Consider the following 18,039-nt stretch of genomic DNA (forward strand, 5'->3'; position numbering starts at 1 on the left):
TAAAAAAAAACTTCGTTAACAATTATATTCCATGAAAGCTTCTTAATAGCTTCACTAGAATTTCAGGAATATAGCTCATAAGCATAGCATATGCTCCATAGGCTTTGGATTTAATCTCAGTTATCTCAAAATTGAAAACCAGATTAGCTACAAATAATACTTTCTATGATTTAATGTGAACTTGGGTAGATTACTTAACCTTTCTATGACTTAGTTCCCTTACCAATTAAATGATTTTTCCACGAATTAGAGTTAATATATTAAAGTGCATAGCTCAATAGCAAGTATTTAATTGGCACTTGTTCTAAAACAAGGAAGAAAAGAATGGAAATATAAGGTGAATATCCCTAGTTAAAAAGAGAGGGGATGCAGTTGAAAATTTTAATCTAAATAATTGTTAGTATGGAAATGAATAATAACTAAATCTATATATGTACTTGACTGAAAAATAATCCTCTGTAATTTTCTCTTTGATCCATGAGAGAGTTAGATCAAGGTAGGGATGATAGGCAGATAGATGACCCAGCAAAGATAGTTCCACATCAGGAAATTTGTAGTGGAACAAAATAGAGTCGTGCTTTGGATCCTTTTCAAAAGTTGTACCTTAATGACTTGATTGCATTTTTGGTTAGGCTGAGTGCACAACTCCAGCAATAGTAAACAGAATTCTATGTACTTGACATTCAACAGATAGGATTTGTTAGATACTAGGAGAGGCCTTGTAAAGGAGTCAGATCACTTATTCTCAGAAGAAAGTCTCCATTTTTAAATGACATCATCCATCACTGGCTTCTGGCTAAAACCCTAAAAAGAGGAAGTCAACTCATTCAGTTACCTGGAAGTAAATTTTACATGCAGCCCACCTTAGAGCAGTGGTTCTCAAACTGTAGTCCACATCACAATCACCTGGGAGGCTTTTTAAAACCAGGAACATCACCCCTAGAGTTTTGATTAAGTAGGTCTGGAGGGGGTCAGAGAATTGCATTTCCAAAAGTCCTTGGGTGATGTTGAGGTTATTGGTCTGGGTCTACACATTGAAAACCACTGCCTTAGAGAATACCTAGGAAATTATATTGCTTAGCATAATAAGTCCTTTGCCAAGACTTAAATTTTTTCTAACCTAAAATAATTGGTACCAAAGTTATAAAACTTTGAAGCCTCAGGCATTCTTTAGTATTCCTTTGGTCCATCCCCTTGTAATGAATTTCTGTCAGGTATCCATAACAAGAATCATTGGCATTGCTTCTAAGGAACTTATTTTTATTGTATGAACAATGTAAATCATATGAGTGACCCAGTTTCCTTTTCTGCCTTTACTGCTTGTGAGGAAGCTCACAGTCAAAATATAAGCCCCACATGTAGCAGGTGTATAGGATCTCACACTATGCATTTTGTTCACAAGCTTTACTTCTGGCGTTACCTTGTTTTTTCTTGACCTCATTTTCCCTTGATACTCATTTCTTCATTGACGATATTATTGAGAGTATTTTATGTATTTTTAAGAATCATCTACATTCCTTCCTGAAGTATAGTGGGATATAAACAAACAAAACAAATATGTGTTATCTTATGTTTATGGAAGCTTTAATATCCTATTTTATCAGGACTTCATGCCTTGGTCTTTGGATTATATAATATGAATAAATGAGAGATTAGAGCATAGCAGATGCCACAAAAGATCAGGTCTTTCTTCCTATTTAGCCCTAGGCAGAAATATTTTAAAAAGTACCTGGAGGGGCTTCCCTGGTGGCGCAGTGGTTGAGAATCTGCCTGCTAATGCAGGGGACACGGGTTCGAGCCCTGGTCTGGGAGGATCCCACATGCCACGGAGTGGCTGGGCCCGTGGGCCACAACTACTGAGCCGGCGCGTCTGGAGCCTGTGCCCCGCAACGGGAGGGGCCGCGATGGTGAGGGGCCCGCGCGCCGCGATGAAGAGCGGTCCCCGCACCGCGATGAAGAGTGGTCCCCGCTTGCCGCGACTGGAGAAAGCCCTCGCACGAACCGAAGACCCAACACAGCCAAAAATAAATAAATAAATAAAGTAGCTATAAAACGCAGCTTTCTAAAAAAAAAAAAAAAAAAAAAAGTACCTGGAAAGGCACAGATATCATTTCTGATACCAAGCTCAAAAGGTTAGAGATGTATCTGAAATATTCTATCACTGCAAATCTGTTTTCTATGAAATTCACTGAACCTATTTGAAGCTATTCATATTTTCATTTTAGAATAAAATTTCTATAAGTTAAAACCTGCTAAGTAAAGGCAAGGCTATTTTTTGTTTGTCTTAAATTTACCTTTCTCTTGGCATTAGGCCTGTGCCATTTCCAGGACAGCAGAACAATCCTGTATTCACCACATCAGTCAATATTCATGTACTCTGGGGAAGAGATTGGTGGCTTGGAAGGTGATGCTGAGAATATCTGCCTCCTCTAGGTTGTATAATGGAGAAACTGAAACCTATGCTACCTACCACATACGCACACCCAGCATAGTCAGTTGTGCTTTACTTCATAAGTCTTATCTCTACTGAAGAATGGGCTATAATTGAGAGAAACTGAAGGTAAGGATAAAATAGACCTAACTGTATAAAAATCCAAATTGCTTTTCTCTAATACACAGATAACAGACAACAAATATTACATGACTGCAATGATTAGACCACATAATAACGAAATGTTAGGAATAAGTTTTGCTATTTTCATTCTTTTGTTAAATCTTAAATAGGTACATCAGAGCAAAGTCTTTGAATGAATAATACGATGAGCCTAAAAATGTTTTGAAAATATAAAGGCAGTGAAGGGCAAGAACAATGAAATAATACTTTTTTTTCCTACATTGGTAGACTTCACACCTCAATTTATTACCAAAAAGTGGTTCAAAAAGATTCTCATTAAAAAACATTTTGAATTCTTTACAACACCTCATGAGTATGTATTTTGTTCCAATAACTTATTAATAAATCAGATTGAATTAAAATGCTATAAAATAAAAAAATTCTATATGTAGGAAAACCATAAGATGATAATAGAAGTTCTTCCTAAACATTTTTGAGGGTGTTAGGGCCTTTATAGGTTTTATAAAATGAAAAATTCTAAAAGCTTTGTTCTTCAGATCATTTATGAGTTTCATTTCCTTAATCTCCTATATTATATAATGATTTTTCTAAATATTAAGGCAAGTCTATACCTAAAAGTTGGTATACAAACACATCATAAATTTTAGCATTTAATAATATCATGGGGCCATTGCATTATATGTTTGTGTCTGACTAATCTGCATTCAGCAGTTTGAGAATCTAACAGTTTCATATGATTAACTGATTATTTTACAACTTTTAAAAAGAAAAATGTCTTGCCTTTGATTGGTAATCTTGTTCCAGTCTGGGATCTGATCCGGCTACCTGTTTGTATTTGTTAATTTTCATTTGGCGATTTCTCTCCTCTATATCCATAGCACCTATCGAGTAGAAAAAAACCCATAAAATTAATGTTCAGTTCTTATTTCTGAGCCCAACTTACAGGATGTATAAAAGAAGAAATGCTAGGCTGATATATTACTTTCATTCAAGGTAGTATGTACAAATTAAATGTCATTTTTTAGATTTATTTAAGTATGCAATTTGGTGAATAAAAGCATGATTATTAAATATGTAAAATAATTTAAATCTGAATAAAATGTAAACAAATGTAAATAGAAGACAACAAATCTTCATTAGATAGAAAACACCTTCTGGTACATATATGTCCAGGAGAATATATTTGACAGCACATAAATATGACAATAGTAATATTATAAGAATTTTGGCTTGTAATGAATTCATCAAGGTTCGAATTATTTACTGGAAAGAGGTTGTAAGTCTCATTGGTTTCAAATACAATTTTACAATTGCATTTAGAATTATCATAAAATCGTCCCATGTATTAAAGCAGGTTGCTCCAACATACGTGTGGATGCAGTTATCAAGATTTTTGAACTTGAATTTTCTAGAACTAGGATCAAGAAAGAGGCACTTGGAATAATACTCCTGAAAACATACCATGCCTGTAAAGGCACAAAGTATTACTGAAATCATTTTAGGGGAAAAAAAGAATGTAAGAAGGTGAGAAACTGAGATAGTAAGCCTATTACAAGATGAGATTAATGTTGTCTATAACAGGTGCTTCCTCAAAACACATCAACTATAGATATCAAGAGGGCCTTTAAGAACTTTGGTTAGAATAAGAACTAAATTCAGTAAGCAAACCTTAGCAAACATGAAAAAGTGCTTTAAAATTATATTTATGATTTTTATTAAAGAGATTTTATAGAGAAATTCCATTTCTCATTAATAGGCATAATGGAAAAACAAAATCTCAGTTGTATGCTACAAACCTACAAACTGGGAAAAACAATCATAGCTTAGTAGGTTCAGTGGGTTTCTACAATAAAATGTTGTCATGAAAATCCACAAACACTGGGTCTAGGTAAGAACGTAAACATACACACACATACCCCTGGCTTAAGATCAGAACTTTAAAACTGCAGTAAAGACATATAGACAAAAGTGTGCCCATTCAAAAATAGGTATTTTAACACTCATCTTGAGAAAAACCTCACTGTATATTTGATAATTGCTAGAAAAAAAAATTTAAGTAAAAATTGATAATTAAAATAAGATACAAAGGGAAGAAAAAGTTTCAAAAAGGATTAAGAAAATCTTGACTAAAAGAATGTATAAAGAGTTTAGATTATATGATATCTAAGTAAAAGAGCAAATTTAAATCAACTAAACAGTTTGAGTCAAATTTTAATAATGATTTGATTAATTGATTCTGTGCCAAATTATAAAATGGGGAATAGAAATATAATGTTAATACCAATTGAATGATACACAGAATCAAGTGAGTGTTTCCATGATATAAGTGTGAAATATGGTCAAGTATAAATGTCTATTACTCTATTAAAATACAATATTGGAATTGTTTGTACCGCAAGAGATATTCTCAGATAAATATATTTATTTTCTCCAAGGGCAAGGGAACAAAAAAGCCTTCCCAGCTTCAAAAAATTATGTGTGCTGAAAAAAATATTAGCTAAATTAAGTGTTTGGGAAGTTTCTTTTAAAAAGTTTAATTTTGATATTATAGTAGCAAAACAGTATTTTAAATATAAATAGCACCAATAGACAAAGTTTAAACACATTTTACATATACATATATAAATATATATATACATATACATATAGACATATACACGTACATACATACATACATATATACATTTTCTAATATTGAGACTATTTCCTGGACATCGACCTCCTATGACACTACATTAAATTCTTCCTGATTATTAGATAATAATGTGTAATATTCAAATTGTCTCAAATTCTTTTTGGTATAAGGTAAATTATTAATCAAGTAAACTAAGAAAATATGATTTCTTATTTCATTAATATCTTAATAACATAAGCCATTTAAGAGGTTTACTTGTTTTTAAACCAATAAACTAATTGTGGGTTTTGTTTTTTTTTTCACACACACACACTGTATTTTATTTTTACAAGAGATAAATAGACTGACAACAAGCATTGTAATTGTGGTTATTTTGAACTTAAAAAAGACTACTTAATGTGTCCAAAAAGTTAAAAAGTCATATTTATTGTGTTGGTATGGCAATCAATTAACAAAAAAAATAAGTTAAGTTATAGGTAGATTTTGTAATCAGAGATGCAATTGAAAATGGACATATTAACCAACAGTAAGACAGTGGTTGCTTAGGTTTCTACATTTACACTACGAAGATCATCAGTACACCTTCAGTGATTTCTGTAGTGCACTTCAAACAATAGTTTTAAGTTTGCTTTTCCAAACACACACACACACACACACACTCTTGGGGTCCCAAAGCAGCTTCACACACCACACTTCTTTGAAATAGGGACATAGGTCTGGCAATAATGCAATTTATAATGAAGCTAAACAGTGACCAGAATATTGTAGGACTGCTGACTCAGTGACCCATCTTGTGATCTTAAGCAAGATGCTCAAATCTGGGGATCTTAAGAGGGAAAAATCTCAAGTCCAACAGCAAAGCTCAAAGAAAGAACACCAAAATTCAGAAAACAAATTAGAGAACCTATGATTACAACATCAGGGAAGTTTAAGACTATTAATCTTATCTAAATCCAGAAACTGCCTTGGTTAGTATCCTAAATTTTTGTGGCAAATTTAATGATTTTTCTCTTTTCCCCACCCTATCCTTTTCTTCTATCGATATATAAATATTTGGCTTCAGGTTTAAAAAAGTCTTCCTTTAATTGAGATTAAAAAGTTTCATTTCACTAAGTGGCTATCTGTTTCATGAGGGTTTCTGATGAAAATAATCACATCTGTAATTCCTTTTTTCTTTGATTATTATATGTCTTCACAAAACTTAAGATGTGCCTTTAAATAATCAGAGATTAGAAAACAAATTACATTGTTCATATTTTTAACAAAATAATACGTCAAGAATTTCTGGAGTGATCATTAAAAATTTACATTTTATAACTGGATTTCTTCTAAATTTTATCCTTTTAAAGGTACATGTTAAATTTGTTTTCCAGTTAAATTTAAGAATTAAAGACATTTGTGCAATGTCTTAATCAAATTTTTATTAATACTGAATGATTTCCAACAAAAACTATTCCTTGTTGAAACTATCTAAATAATTGATGACAATGTAAATAAAATGTATTTGCACAAAATACATACAGAGATATCATAAATGTAGTCTGAACATAAATCAAAATATTATCTGAGGCTTTTTTCTGATTGAAGCTAAAGAAGTATATTACTTACCTATTAGAAATCTATTTATAAAATTAACTATATTTTGCCAAATCATCAAAGAAAGGAAAAAAATTATTTTTGATAACTATCCTATTGAATCCTAGTTTATAAACTTTTCTTCTAAAAAAATACAAACAATCTGGAAGAGGCACAACAAAACAAAAGATGATTATGGACAATAATGATGACAGTGACAGAAATAACATATTCCAAATGGACAAAGTTTAAAAGGCCAAATTCATGTACTCTTTAAATGCTACAGTCACCAGTTAGGCATGTACCAAATTAAGTATAATAAAAAAAGGTATAATCAGTGTATGCAGTTGTTTTCTCACTTTGAAGTAACAATTACACAAGAAAAAGCATGGCTATTTGTGTGTTTATTTTCTAGATTCAGTAGGGTAGAGTATAAAACAATTTACTGATATCTTTCAAAAGTCAAAGGAATAAGAATAGAAATTGTTAAAATGCATCGAGATAAGAATATGTAATACTTTGTTATAATTTTATTTTCAAAGGCAGTGCAATTCAAAAAGAAAATACTGTCTTTGGTTTTATTTTACCTGCTCTTTCAAGAGTCTAATAACTGCAAAAACACTTTTCAGAGTGACAGTAATAAACTAGCTGTTGACAAAAAAATTAACGGTCATTTATATGAACGCTTTCCAAAGTACCTGATGTACAAATATTAAAAGCAAATTACTTGAAAATAAAACATATTTGGTACTGTGTATTAAAAGGCTTTACAATGGTCATATTTTTGACCCTGAAATTTCACTTCCCAGGATCTTCCCTAAATAAATAAATCAATGTGCGAAGATGTACATACATATTCATTACACCATTGTTTGATAATTGCAAAGGCCAGGGAAAAGAAACTCCAAATGTCCAAAATAGGGGATTAGTTAACTGCATTTATGGTGTATCTACAGAATATTATACACTCACAAAAGACGATGAGAACAGTGTGCATGTGCATTCACATATATAAATTATATAAAATAAAGATGCTGCAATTAGTAATTATAAAACACTAAATGGTGGATATGGTACTATAGTTTGTAGTTTAAAAAACCATATATATTCATAAAAACATATATGCACAAAATTGACAGAAAAGACAAAGACATGGAGTGAAAAAGATTTAAGATTTACACACCAGAGTAGTTATCAGTTATCACTGGTTATTAGAAGTTAGTATAAGTGCTTTTGGTTTTTATTTGGGTTAATATATAGTTTATAAAGTATCCACAATGATTATACATTATACAGAAAAAATATTTTAGAAACACACAAAATATGATGTTTATGTGAACAAGGACAACTTATCCAGTTTGAAAACCTTATATTTTTGTCATGATTTGATAGAATGCTTTGGAAATAAATGTTAAATAATTTTTAAGATGCAAATATGCAATCATTCATTATTTAATTTATCTTAGGGACATATATTTGTTAAATAAAAGCTGTGGGTGTACTGATTAAAAGTGGTACAAAATAAGAAATACTTCCAAATGCAATAAAGCACAGATCTTTCCAATTTTTATGAATGTTAATACAAAAAATGATCTGACATGTTTTTAAATTTTCTGTATTAGTTTTTTCAAGTGTAGGACTTAAGAAACTATGCAACAAATATTAAAGAAGTTACTTTAAAATGATTTCTTCACAATCACTTGCCTGTAATGAATTTTCTCATAATTTTAGACAAAAACTTTATCATATACTAGAACCACATAAAAAGTACACTTTTGTTAGCTAAATTATTTGTTAAAAGAGATGTAATGAAGGGAATAACAAATATTGGAACACATTAAATTGAGAAAAAGTATGGAAATAAATATCGTGAAAAAATTAAAAATTATGCACCAGATTATTTTGTATTACTACTAGGGCAAATAGAAGCATTTTCTTTTAAAGTGTAAATAAACTTAGTCTTAACTGTGCAACTAAGATACACAATTTTGAGGAATAATTATTTCCAAATCAATCAATTTTGAGGATTTTTCTACTGTTGTCACTAGGAAATAACACATTTGGAATGAAAAAATATAATTTATTTTTCTTATAATGTGTTGACTTATTTGCTCCTAGGAATACAGGAAAACTGAACTTCATAGTTGCTTAAGTAAAATGTGGAATTAAATGAAACATAAGAGTTCTAGAAACTTATAAACTGTTGTCCTACTGTGAGGTTCATAGTTATGGGCTATAGTCTTTTGAATTATGTTCTAAACCTTTATGATCTGTTTTAGATACTTAGGTTACCTGTGCATCTGTATTCTGTTTCTCTATTAACTCTCTGCCATATTCATTAAATAATACTTCAAAGGAGATGTTATAGATAAATTTCAGACTCCTTTCACTATAGTCAAAAGAAACTAATATGCAAACTACTTTAGGACATAAGTTATAAGGAGTGATCTAGTGATCTCAGGAAACAGAGTATGTCTAGATACCTGCATTCAGTGAACAGACTTACTGAGATTTTATTATTCAGAGGACTTGGATTTTAGCACCATTTTAGGTTTCAACATGTAAAATCAGGATGTACTTGGGATCACGGTGGAAGATCAGGGTTTTGTCCATGGAGAGTGCAGAGGAGGTAATCATCACAGAGTTGATAGGGCTTTGGAATTGCCCAGATTTAGGGTAATGAGTATATTTATGATACATAGGATTGAAGAAAATCTTAAAAACAGCACTGGTTTAGAAGGTGAGAGTCAAGACTTTGGTTCGAGTCTTAATTTCATGAGCCCTATAACTGCAAGCACTTCATTTCGCCCTTCTGAGCATAAAGTTCATCATCTGTAAAATGAATAATTTTGGACCAGATACTCATTATGATTCCTTCTGCTCTACAACTCTCTGGTTAGTTAATTCTGAAGGCAAATGATGCTTGTTTGTTCTTTTATATTGTAATACCTACTTCATCAATATAGATAATGTAAAGTGTACTAGAAATTCTTGCTCTATTTGCCCTGGTATTGCATTCATTAAAATTTCCTTTATAGAATGTGTGTATGCATGTGTGTGTGTGTGTGCATGTGTGTGTGTGTGTGTGTGTGTGTGTATACAGAGGCAGGGAGAGGAATGGGATGAAGGAAGAAGGGAGGGAAGGAGAAAGGCAAAGAAACAGGAAGGGAGGGAAAGAGAAAGAGAAAATTGAAAAGCTCATTAAACCAGGAACTTTGCCCAAGAAAAAAATCATAAAGGTGATCTAATCTAGAAGCATCTTTTAGACTAGCTAAAGTGTAACTGTTTCACCTACATATTGATACATTTGTCGCAGGGTGTACAGTGACATCTTTAGGAGAAAATGTTTAGCAACCTTCTAATAACTTAATTATTTTAAACTTGTTAGTCACAATTCCTATATCTTTAAAATAACCTTTAGTTCAGAGGATAAACTAAATTTTAAAATGAAAGCCCCTCAGAGAAGGAATGCAATGATTATCATTAAAATTGCTTTTAAGAAAAAATGCAATAACCATTGATAAAAGATAAAAACATGAGTCAGATTCATCAGGTTAATAAACTATTTCTCATATGTGTTCAGCACTTTGGAATGTTCTGACTTTTCCCTGATAGCTAAAATCTACATTAAGGAAGAGATAATCCACAGAGTAGCACATATTATTACCATGCGTATGACTTGTCTCCTATTGTGTTTTGGTATGACACAATTATCACAGACCACTGTGTCCCACATCTGGGGCCTAATTAACATATCCTTAAGATATATTTCAACTACATCCACTCTTTACACACATCAAAAGATTGCACAGAAGATATGAAAGGAGCATAATAAAGAAATTTAAATGCATCTTTACATTTGTTTGTTTAGAAACAAACAGAAATTTAAATATACTTAGAAATATTGACAGTTAATGTAAAAATCATGAAAAAATAAAAATATCCATCATATAAAAACTGGGATAAGACCTATGCTGGAAAAGAGACCCATATAATTTTTCTTATGTATATTAGTGTGGCAATTAATAATAAATCTATATATGCCCTTGAATGAAGTATTTAGATATATGGCTTTCAAGTAGTACTTGTGCTTGGACATCAAGCTGTATTTCTTTCTCCAAGGATGCTAATATTGATTACTATTGGCCAATGGTATAAGAATGACTATACAGAGCAACTAATGTCACATAGTATAACACTCCCTCAGAATTCAAAGAAATGCATGCTAAATATTTCATGAATAGGGACATTGTACAAAACATTCCTGTTCAATACTGAGAAGAAAGAGGAATAAAATTTAGATGAGATCACTCAGAGAAAGAAGGATGAGGATTAGATGAAGAGGCATCAGGAGAGACTAACCTAAGTTAAGAGACTGAAATGAATTTCATTCAACTTTCCAAATACCCACATGGTAATATCAGTTGCACTGAGGATCCTTAAATAAAACTGCAAATTGGATTGAGTTGGTCTCCACTGACATTAGTGTTCCCTTTCTGAATTCCTCTCTTCCTGCTCTCCTCTTCCTAGACCTCTAGTATTGTTCTTTCATGTTGTTCGCCGTAAAATGTCCCCTCTTGCATTCTCCACCTTGTCACAGATAAAGTGCCCATTTCCTGAGGTTAAGGGCATGGATTCTGGCACCAAATCTGATTCCTTCAGTTTAAATTCCAGCTTTAAATGACTGGAGTAAGTTATTTAACTGATCCGTATCTGAATTTTTCAATTTATAAACTAGAATTAAAAAGAGTATTTACAAAGGGTGGGAAACTCAGTTATGGATTAAAATAATTTATACTACAGTGGCTTAAAATCATCCAAAATGTTGCCAGCATTTCTGAAATCTGTGATTGAGGAAATGCAAAGTTCAAATTGGTTTTGATCACTGAGTCCTAGTTCTGCAACTACTCCAGGCCCAAACCCTCCCAATCCCCTTGTCTGAGCTAGTTCTTACACTGGGTCTCCCAAGAGTAAAATCTATAGTATGTGGAATTAACTTCCAAGTCATCAATTATTCATCACCATTCCAAGTTTGGTAAGTGGGGCCCACCGTATCTAGTATAAAAACAATGGATTTTTACATGATGTGAGCATTTGTGCCTGTATAAGTGAGCCTTATATATTTGCGCTATAAAGTTAGAATACCCAACTGTAGAGAGCCTCTTACTATATCTCCAATACTGAGTCAAGTGCAATATGTTATCTGGTTACTGCTGGTTCCTTCTTATTTCATGGTGACTTTACTCAAAGAAAAACTTTATCATTGAGTACTGTAGTTAAGTCTGATATTATGAAACTTATGTCTCAAAGGTTCCCCCAAATGTCATATTTGCCAAACCCAGTGATCATTCCTCAGAACCATTCTACTGGCCCTCACTGCAGCATTTGATATAATTACGACACTATCCTTGACATTCTCTCCTTCAACAGTTTGGCCCTGCACTTTAATGCCACTCCTTAGTTCACTCTTTACCAGACATTGTGTTGGCTCATCTTTCTCAGTCCATCTTACAAATACATGCATTTCCTAATGTTTTATTCTATCCCTGAGTGATTCTGTCTAAATCCACAGCTTCAACTGTCACTTCAATGATGAGGGTTCCTACCTTCACCTTTCCTGTAACCCTAAGATTCACATTTCTGGTTATCTCCTAGATGCACCTAAAATCCCCCATTAGCACCTAAAACTCAGCTTGTCCCAAACAAGTTAAAGTTACTTCTCATGTCTGCTCTTCCTTTAGTTATCAGTAAATGTCTAAAGTATCCAGAATCTATTTCTTTGTTAATTGCCTTGCTTGTTCTTGATCTTTCTTGGTTAACTGACCACTGCTTTAGACTCAAAGCTTTAGTACTTTCTTGGTTTCCCAGCTCATCCACTGTAGTCATCTATTCTCTCTGAAGCTGTAGGTCAACCCTATCCATTACCATGCTCTGTTTTGGGGTGGGACTTGGCTCTTAATTGCTTGAGTTGTGTTAGATTAAGTAAGTTTTTCTATTAGCATATATTTAGTACTGTTTGAGTAATATATTAAAATTCATTTTAACTTTGTATATTTTCAATAATTTTTAAAGTCAGATTTATTAAGGCATAATTTACAAAAATTAATATTCACACTACTTAGGTACAAAGGTCTATGACATTTGATAAATATATATAGTCATGCAGCCTCGCTGCAAGCAAGCTACAGAGTATTTCTGTCACCCTAAAACGTTCCCTGGTGTAGCTTTGCTGTCAGTCCTCTCTCTGCCAGCTCAGATAACCACCGATCAGATTTTGATCTAGCTTTTAATTTTTCTTCAATAATGTTTTTAGACTAAAATTTTATTTGATCAAGGCATAGCAAATGAAATGTAACAATGCTTTTAAAAATACACAGTTAAAATCTTGCATTCTAGAACTTGATACTAATGTTCTGGCACAATTAAGTTCTTAACAATGATAGTAATACTCTATACATGCCAGGAATTGTGCTAAGAGCTTTGCATGCCTTATAATTATGTTACTCAATCAGCACAGCTGTTCGTGGTAGGACTTATTATTTTTTCAATTTTACTCATTAGAAAATTTATAAGGTGGCTGACATTGGTCTGTTCTCCAAAACTTATAATCTGAAATATTTAGTCAGGAAATGACTCTCTCTCTCTCTCAACACACCACTCTCAACTCTTGTTTAATTCTTTTTTCTTCCCAATGTTTTACCTTTTACAACTTCCCTTTTTCGTTTCTAGCTGCATCTCCTCTTTGGCTAATTTTCTTTTTTGGTAATGCTTCTTCAACTTATTTCCCTATGAGCCCAGTCTTAACCTGTGATATAGTCATTTTTAATCTGTAATCTTCCTTTTAGAGATTCCTTCTGATTCTCATCCCTTAATTTGAATTGGTCTATCAACTTCCTTCACACTCTGCATGACATTATAATCTATGACTAGGTTCTTCCCATCAGCTGCATCATGTAAATAATTAATGCAATACTTCTATTTATTGTCTTTCATTTTCCATTAAACTTTGCCTTTCCCATTATTAGTTCCCTTCCTCATCCCTACCCTCACATCCCACACCCCATCTCCTCAAGCCTTCAAGCAGGCTGATAAAAGAAACTACCATCTGTCAAGTCACATCTTTCTCTTCAGTTAAATTATAACCTAATTTACATTCCCTTGGCAATTATCTCCAATATATTCGTGCCAACTTACCCTTTTTTATATTAAACCTATTTATTGCTCATGCCAACCCATTTATATTACAATATTTTTATAGATATTAAAATATAGACCTTTAAACAAGCAAAGAGGAAGAAAGTGATCTGAAAACAATCATGATGTGCTTTTACCATGATTTATGAATATTCAGCAAGTATTGTGTATATGTTAATACTTATTAAATAACTTGCTTACTAACTTGGCTTAACAATATGTACACTTTCCTTTCAACTGAAATAATTTCAAAAAAATATATTTTAACCATAACTACCATCCAGAGCTATACTTTCTTCATTCATCTGTCTGGAAACCTGAAATATTTAAAACTCATCTGCCACTGACATTTAAATGCCTTTTCAGAAAAATATTTTACAGCAAAAATAATTCTTCTCTTCTGAAATTTAAATGCCCTTATTTTACCTTTTGTTTATTGATCTTAATTACATATGTATCTCCTGGCTCCTTTACATAGTTGGGTTCTTCTTATTCTTCTGGTTTAGTGCAGATATTACTTCTTCAGTCCAGACTTCCTGGATTACTCCATTTAAAATAACCTCTTCCTCATTGCAGTTGCACTAGGTTACATAAGTGCTTTTAATAGCACTTATAACTATCTAAAATTATGGAATTTAGTGACCATTAACCCTCCCAAAAATATAATTTTCACAATGGGAGAGACCTTGTCTGTTGTTGTCATTGTTATATCCCCAGCACCTAGAATAACATCTGACATATAATAAATATTCAGTAGATATTTGTTGAACAATGAATTTTCAGGCTGTGAAATACCTTTATATCACTGGAATAAGAATTTCAGAAGTACCTCTCTTTTAATTCAGCCAATTGTGATATATGATAGTTTAATATGCCATTATGATACCTATAGAATTATGCGTCTGGCATAGTCAAACTTGAAGATTGTGTATTTTATAAAGGTATCTTAATAACCTCTGCTTCGGATTTTTCTTCCGCTCTTAATAAAGACTAATTATCATTATTTACACAGCAAACCTAGAATTAACTATAATTCTGAGTAGAAAATATATATATTGGTGTTCAAAAAACATTGAGAAGGAATTTGAATAGTTTGAACAATTCATGACATATGTATTTAAAATAATTTTGGCTACCTGCCACACACTTTATGAAAAATTTATCTAATCTTTAAAACAATCTTTCAATCCTGTATGAGAAAAGTGGTAGCTCACAGTTTTTTTGTTTATTTTTCTTTTTTTGGCATTTATTTGCTTACTCTTGAAATAGAAATTTTTTCATTTTGGCTGCTCATTTGTTTTTATTCTTCTGAGGATTGAAAGTATATGCATACACACACACACACACACACACACACACACACACACACACACACACACACACAAATTATCAACTCTCTTTTACTAAAGAGGAAACTGGAACTTGGAGAGATTATGATGCCTAAGATCACAGAGGCCTTCAAATCTCATACTTTACTGCTACATCAACATTCATGCTTCCTCAATAGGACAATAGAGGATAAAACATTACTTGTTTGACTGTCCTTTAAGTAAAGCATATTTGTTTTTTAAAAATATCTAGAATTAAGTAGTTTGTTTTGTTTCTCGTGCTACAGATGGACAACCAAACTGGTCAATAAGCACAGTCCAATGTCCAGCTCTACTATTAAAATATTTTTCTCTCCATTTTTAAACAATCCTAGAAGTGGGTGTATTATCTGAACTCCTTACTCATTCATTGTTTACGCAGATTATTGTTGTATTAAATTTAGATTCAAAACACTATTGCAAAACCCATGATTTTGCTAACAACAAACATAAATCATAAGTTTAGAACTAAATAAGTATATCTTTCTGAAAAAATAACCTTTGGTTAATTTGTTTTAGTAGTAATAATTAAAAAGAACTACCATTTTTTGATTATCTAGTATGGACAAAACTACATGACAAGTTCTTTACAAGTATTACTACTTTCGATTTTTTTCAAATTACAAAAAATATAGAAATAATTGTTTCTCATTTCTATGTCAATAAAATTATTCAGTTAGATGGTTGGATATGTATCATAATTTATTTACCCATTCCTCCATTACTTAACATTCACAGTAGCATCCTTTTTATTGCTACAAATAATGCTTTAGTGAAACTTGTACATACCTTTTTATCTGAATCTCTATTTCCACCACGTCAGAATCTGCGAATATTTTTAAGGCCCTTGGTGTATATTAAAAAAATTGCTTTTTAGAAATATTAAATTATGCTACCACTATTTTACCATACTCTCCCCAGCATTAAAATGCTGTTTTTTTAAGTAGGTAAAACATAGTATCTTTAAAAAAAAAAAATCACCTATATGGTTATGAAAAAAATAAAGTATTTTTTATATATTTACTGACCACTGAATTTCTTGTTTAGTGAAATGTCTGTATATGTCTTTTGCCCATTTTTCTATTAGAGTTTTATAGAATATATAATTTGTTCAACAAAGTGATTCAAGTGTTAAGGCTTTTAATACTCTGAGTTGCTGCAAATATGTTTCACAATTAGTTGTTTGCCTTTTAACTTGTTTATGCTGATTTTGATATTTTGAAGTTTATACCTGCCACACTGTAGTCAGATCTCTCTTTTTAAATTTCCTTCACTGCTTTTATTGTTAGAAAGGCATTCTCCCTCCAGAGAAAAGCTCTTTTATGCTTTCATTAAACATAATTAACTCAATCTCACCACAGTTCATTTTGTTTAATAGGAAGTATAAGCAAGCAGCCCAAAGTCTCATCCCTAGTGGGTGACAAAACTTGGTTTAGAATTCAGACCTAAATGGGTTCAATGTTCTTGCTGTTTCTATCCAACTCTCTTGCCTCAGAAATGATAAAGTTCATTTCTGGTGTAGCAGTCCTGATGCACAAGTTTGTACGACAACTAGTTCCTAAACTGGTAGCCACAAACTAGTATAAGATATGTGTAATGCATAAAACAAAATAAATTAATTTTATCTTTCTATCATATCATGGAAAGAATGCTTACACATCAAAATGCATTGGTTTCAATACAGCGGATTCAAAATAAAAATTGTTTTTTAATATGTTTTATACAATAATAAAATAATAGCTTCACTTGTATAGTGCTTACTATGTACCAGACACTGCTTTTAGGTGCTTTACATATTAAATATTAACTGATTTCATCATTACAAAAGCACTTTGACGTAGCAGTATTCAGTTGGCCAAAAAGTTCGTTTGGTTTTTTCCATAAGATGGCTCTAGTAGCGCTTAGTTGTCTTTAACGTCATTCGAAGCAATTTTGTTAGATTTTATTGTGACAGCTGTCATATCAGCGTGCATTTTAAAAAACTTATCAAAATTGGTGAAATTTTGGGTAGCCATTTTAATATTGAAGATGGAAGAAAAAGAGCAACATTTTCCGCATATTATGCTTTATGATTTCAAGAAAGGTAAAAACACAACAGAAACACAAAAAAACGATTTGTGCACTGTCCAGAATTAGCCAACAGAAAATGCATAATCTTCCATCAGTATAATGCAAGACCTCATGTTTCTTTGATGACCAGGCAATAACTGTTACAGCTTGGCTGGGAAGTTCTGATTCATCCACTGTATTCACCAGACATTGCATCTTCAGATTTCCATTTATTTAGGTCTTTACAAAATTCTCTTAATGGAAAAAATGTCAATTCCCTGGAAGACTATAAAAGGCACCTGTAACAGTTCTTTGCTCAAAAAGATAAAAAGTTTTGGGAAGATGGAATTATGAAGTTGCCTGAAAAATGGCAAAAGGTAGTGGAACAAAACGGTGAATACGTTGTTCAATAAAGTTCTTGGTGAAAATGAAAAATGTGTCTTTTATTTTTACTTAAAAACCAAAGGAACTGTTTGGCCAACCCAATATTATTATCTCCATTTTACAGGTGAGGAATCTGAGGCAGAGAGAGCAACTTTCTCAGGATCACACAGCAAATAAGTGGTGAGACTGACCAGGCAGTCTAGCTGTATAGTCTGTGCTCCAATACTGCTTCTCAGACTGTTTCTTACCAGAACAATACT

At 32.1% G+C, this 18,039-nt stretch overlaps 1 protein-coding gene across 26 annotated transcripts in view; it reads right to left on the reverse strand.

Annotated features, from left to right (window-relative positions):
- The window catches only part of RIMS2 (regulating synaptic membrane exocytosis 2), a 590,702-nt gene that overhangs the window by 146,102 nt on the left and 426,561 nt on the right, over nt 1-18,039 (reverse strand). For 12 of the 26 annotated variants that reach the window (XM_082364215.1, XM_082364205.1, XM_082364194.1 and 9 more), the window contains one exon: nt 3,356-3,456. The exons of the other annotated variants lie outside the window; for them this stretch is intronic. In XM_082364215.1, coding sequence (XP_082220341.1) covers nt 3,356-3,456 — 101 coding nt within the window. The remainder of the gene's footprint in view (nt 1-3,355; nt 3,457-18,039) is intronic. 26 annotated transcript variants of the gene reach the window in all.

Source organism: Balaenoptera borealis (assembly GCF_965194805.1).
Source record: "Balaenoptera borealis genome assembly, chromosome: 17".
Lineage (NCBI taxonomy): Eukaryota > Metazoa > Chordata > Mammalia > Artiodactyla > Balaenopteridae > Balaenoptera > Balaenoptera borealis.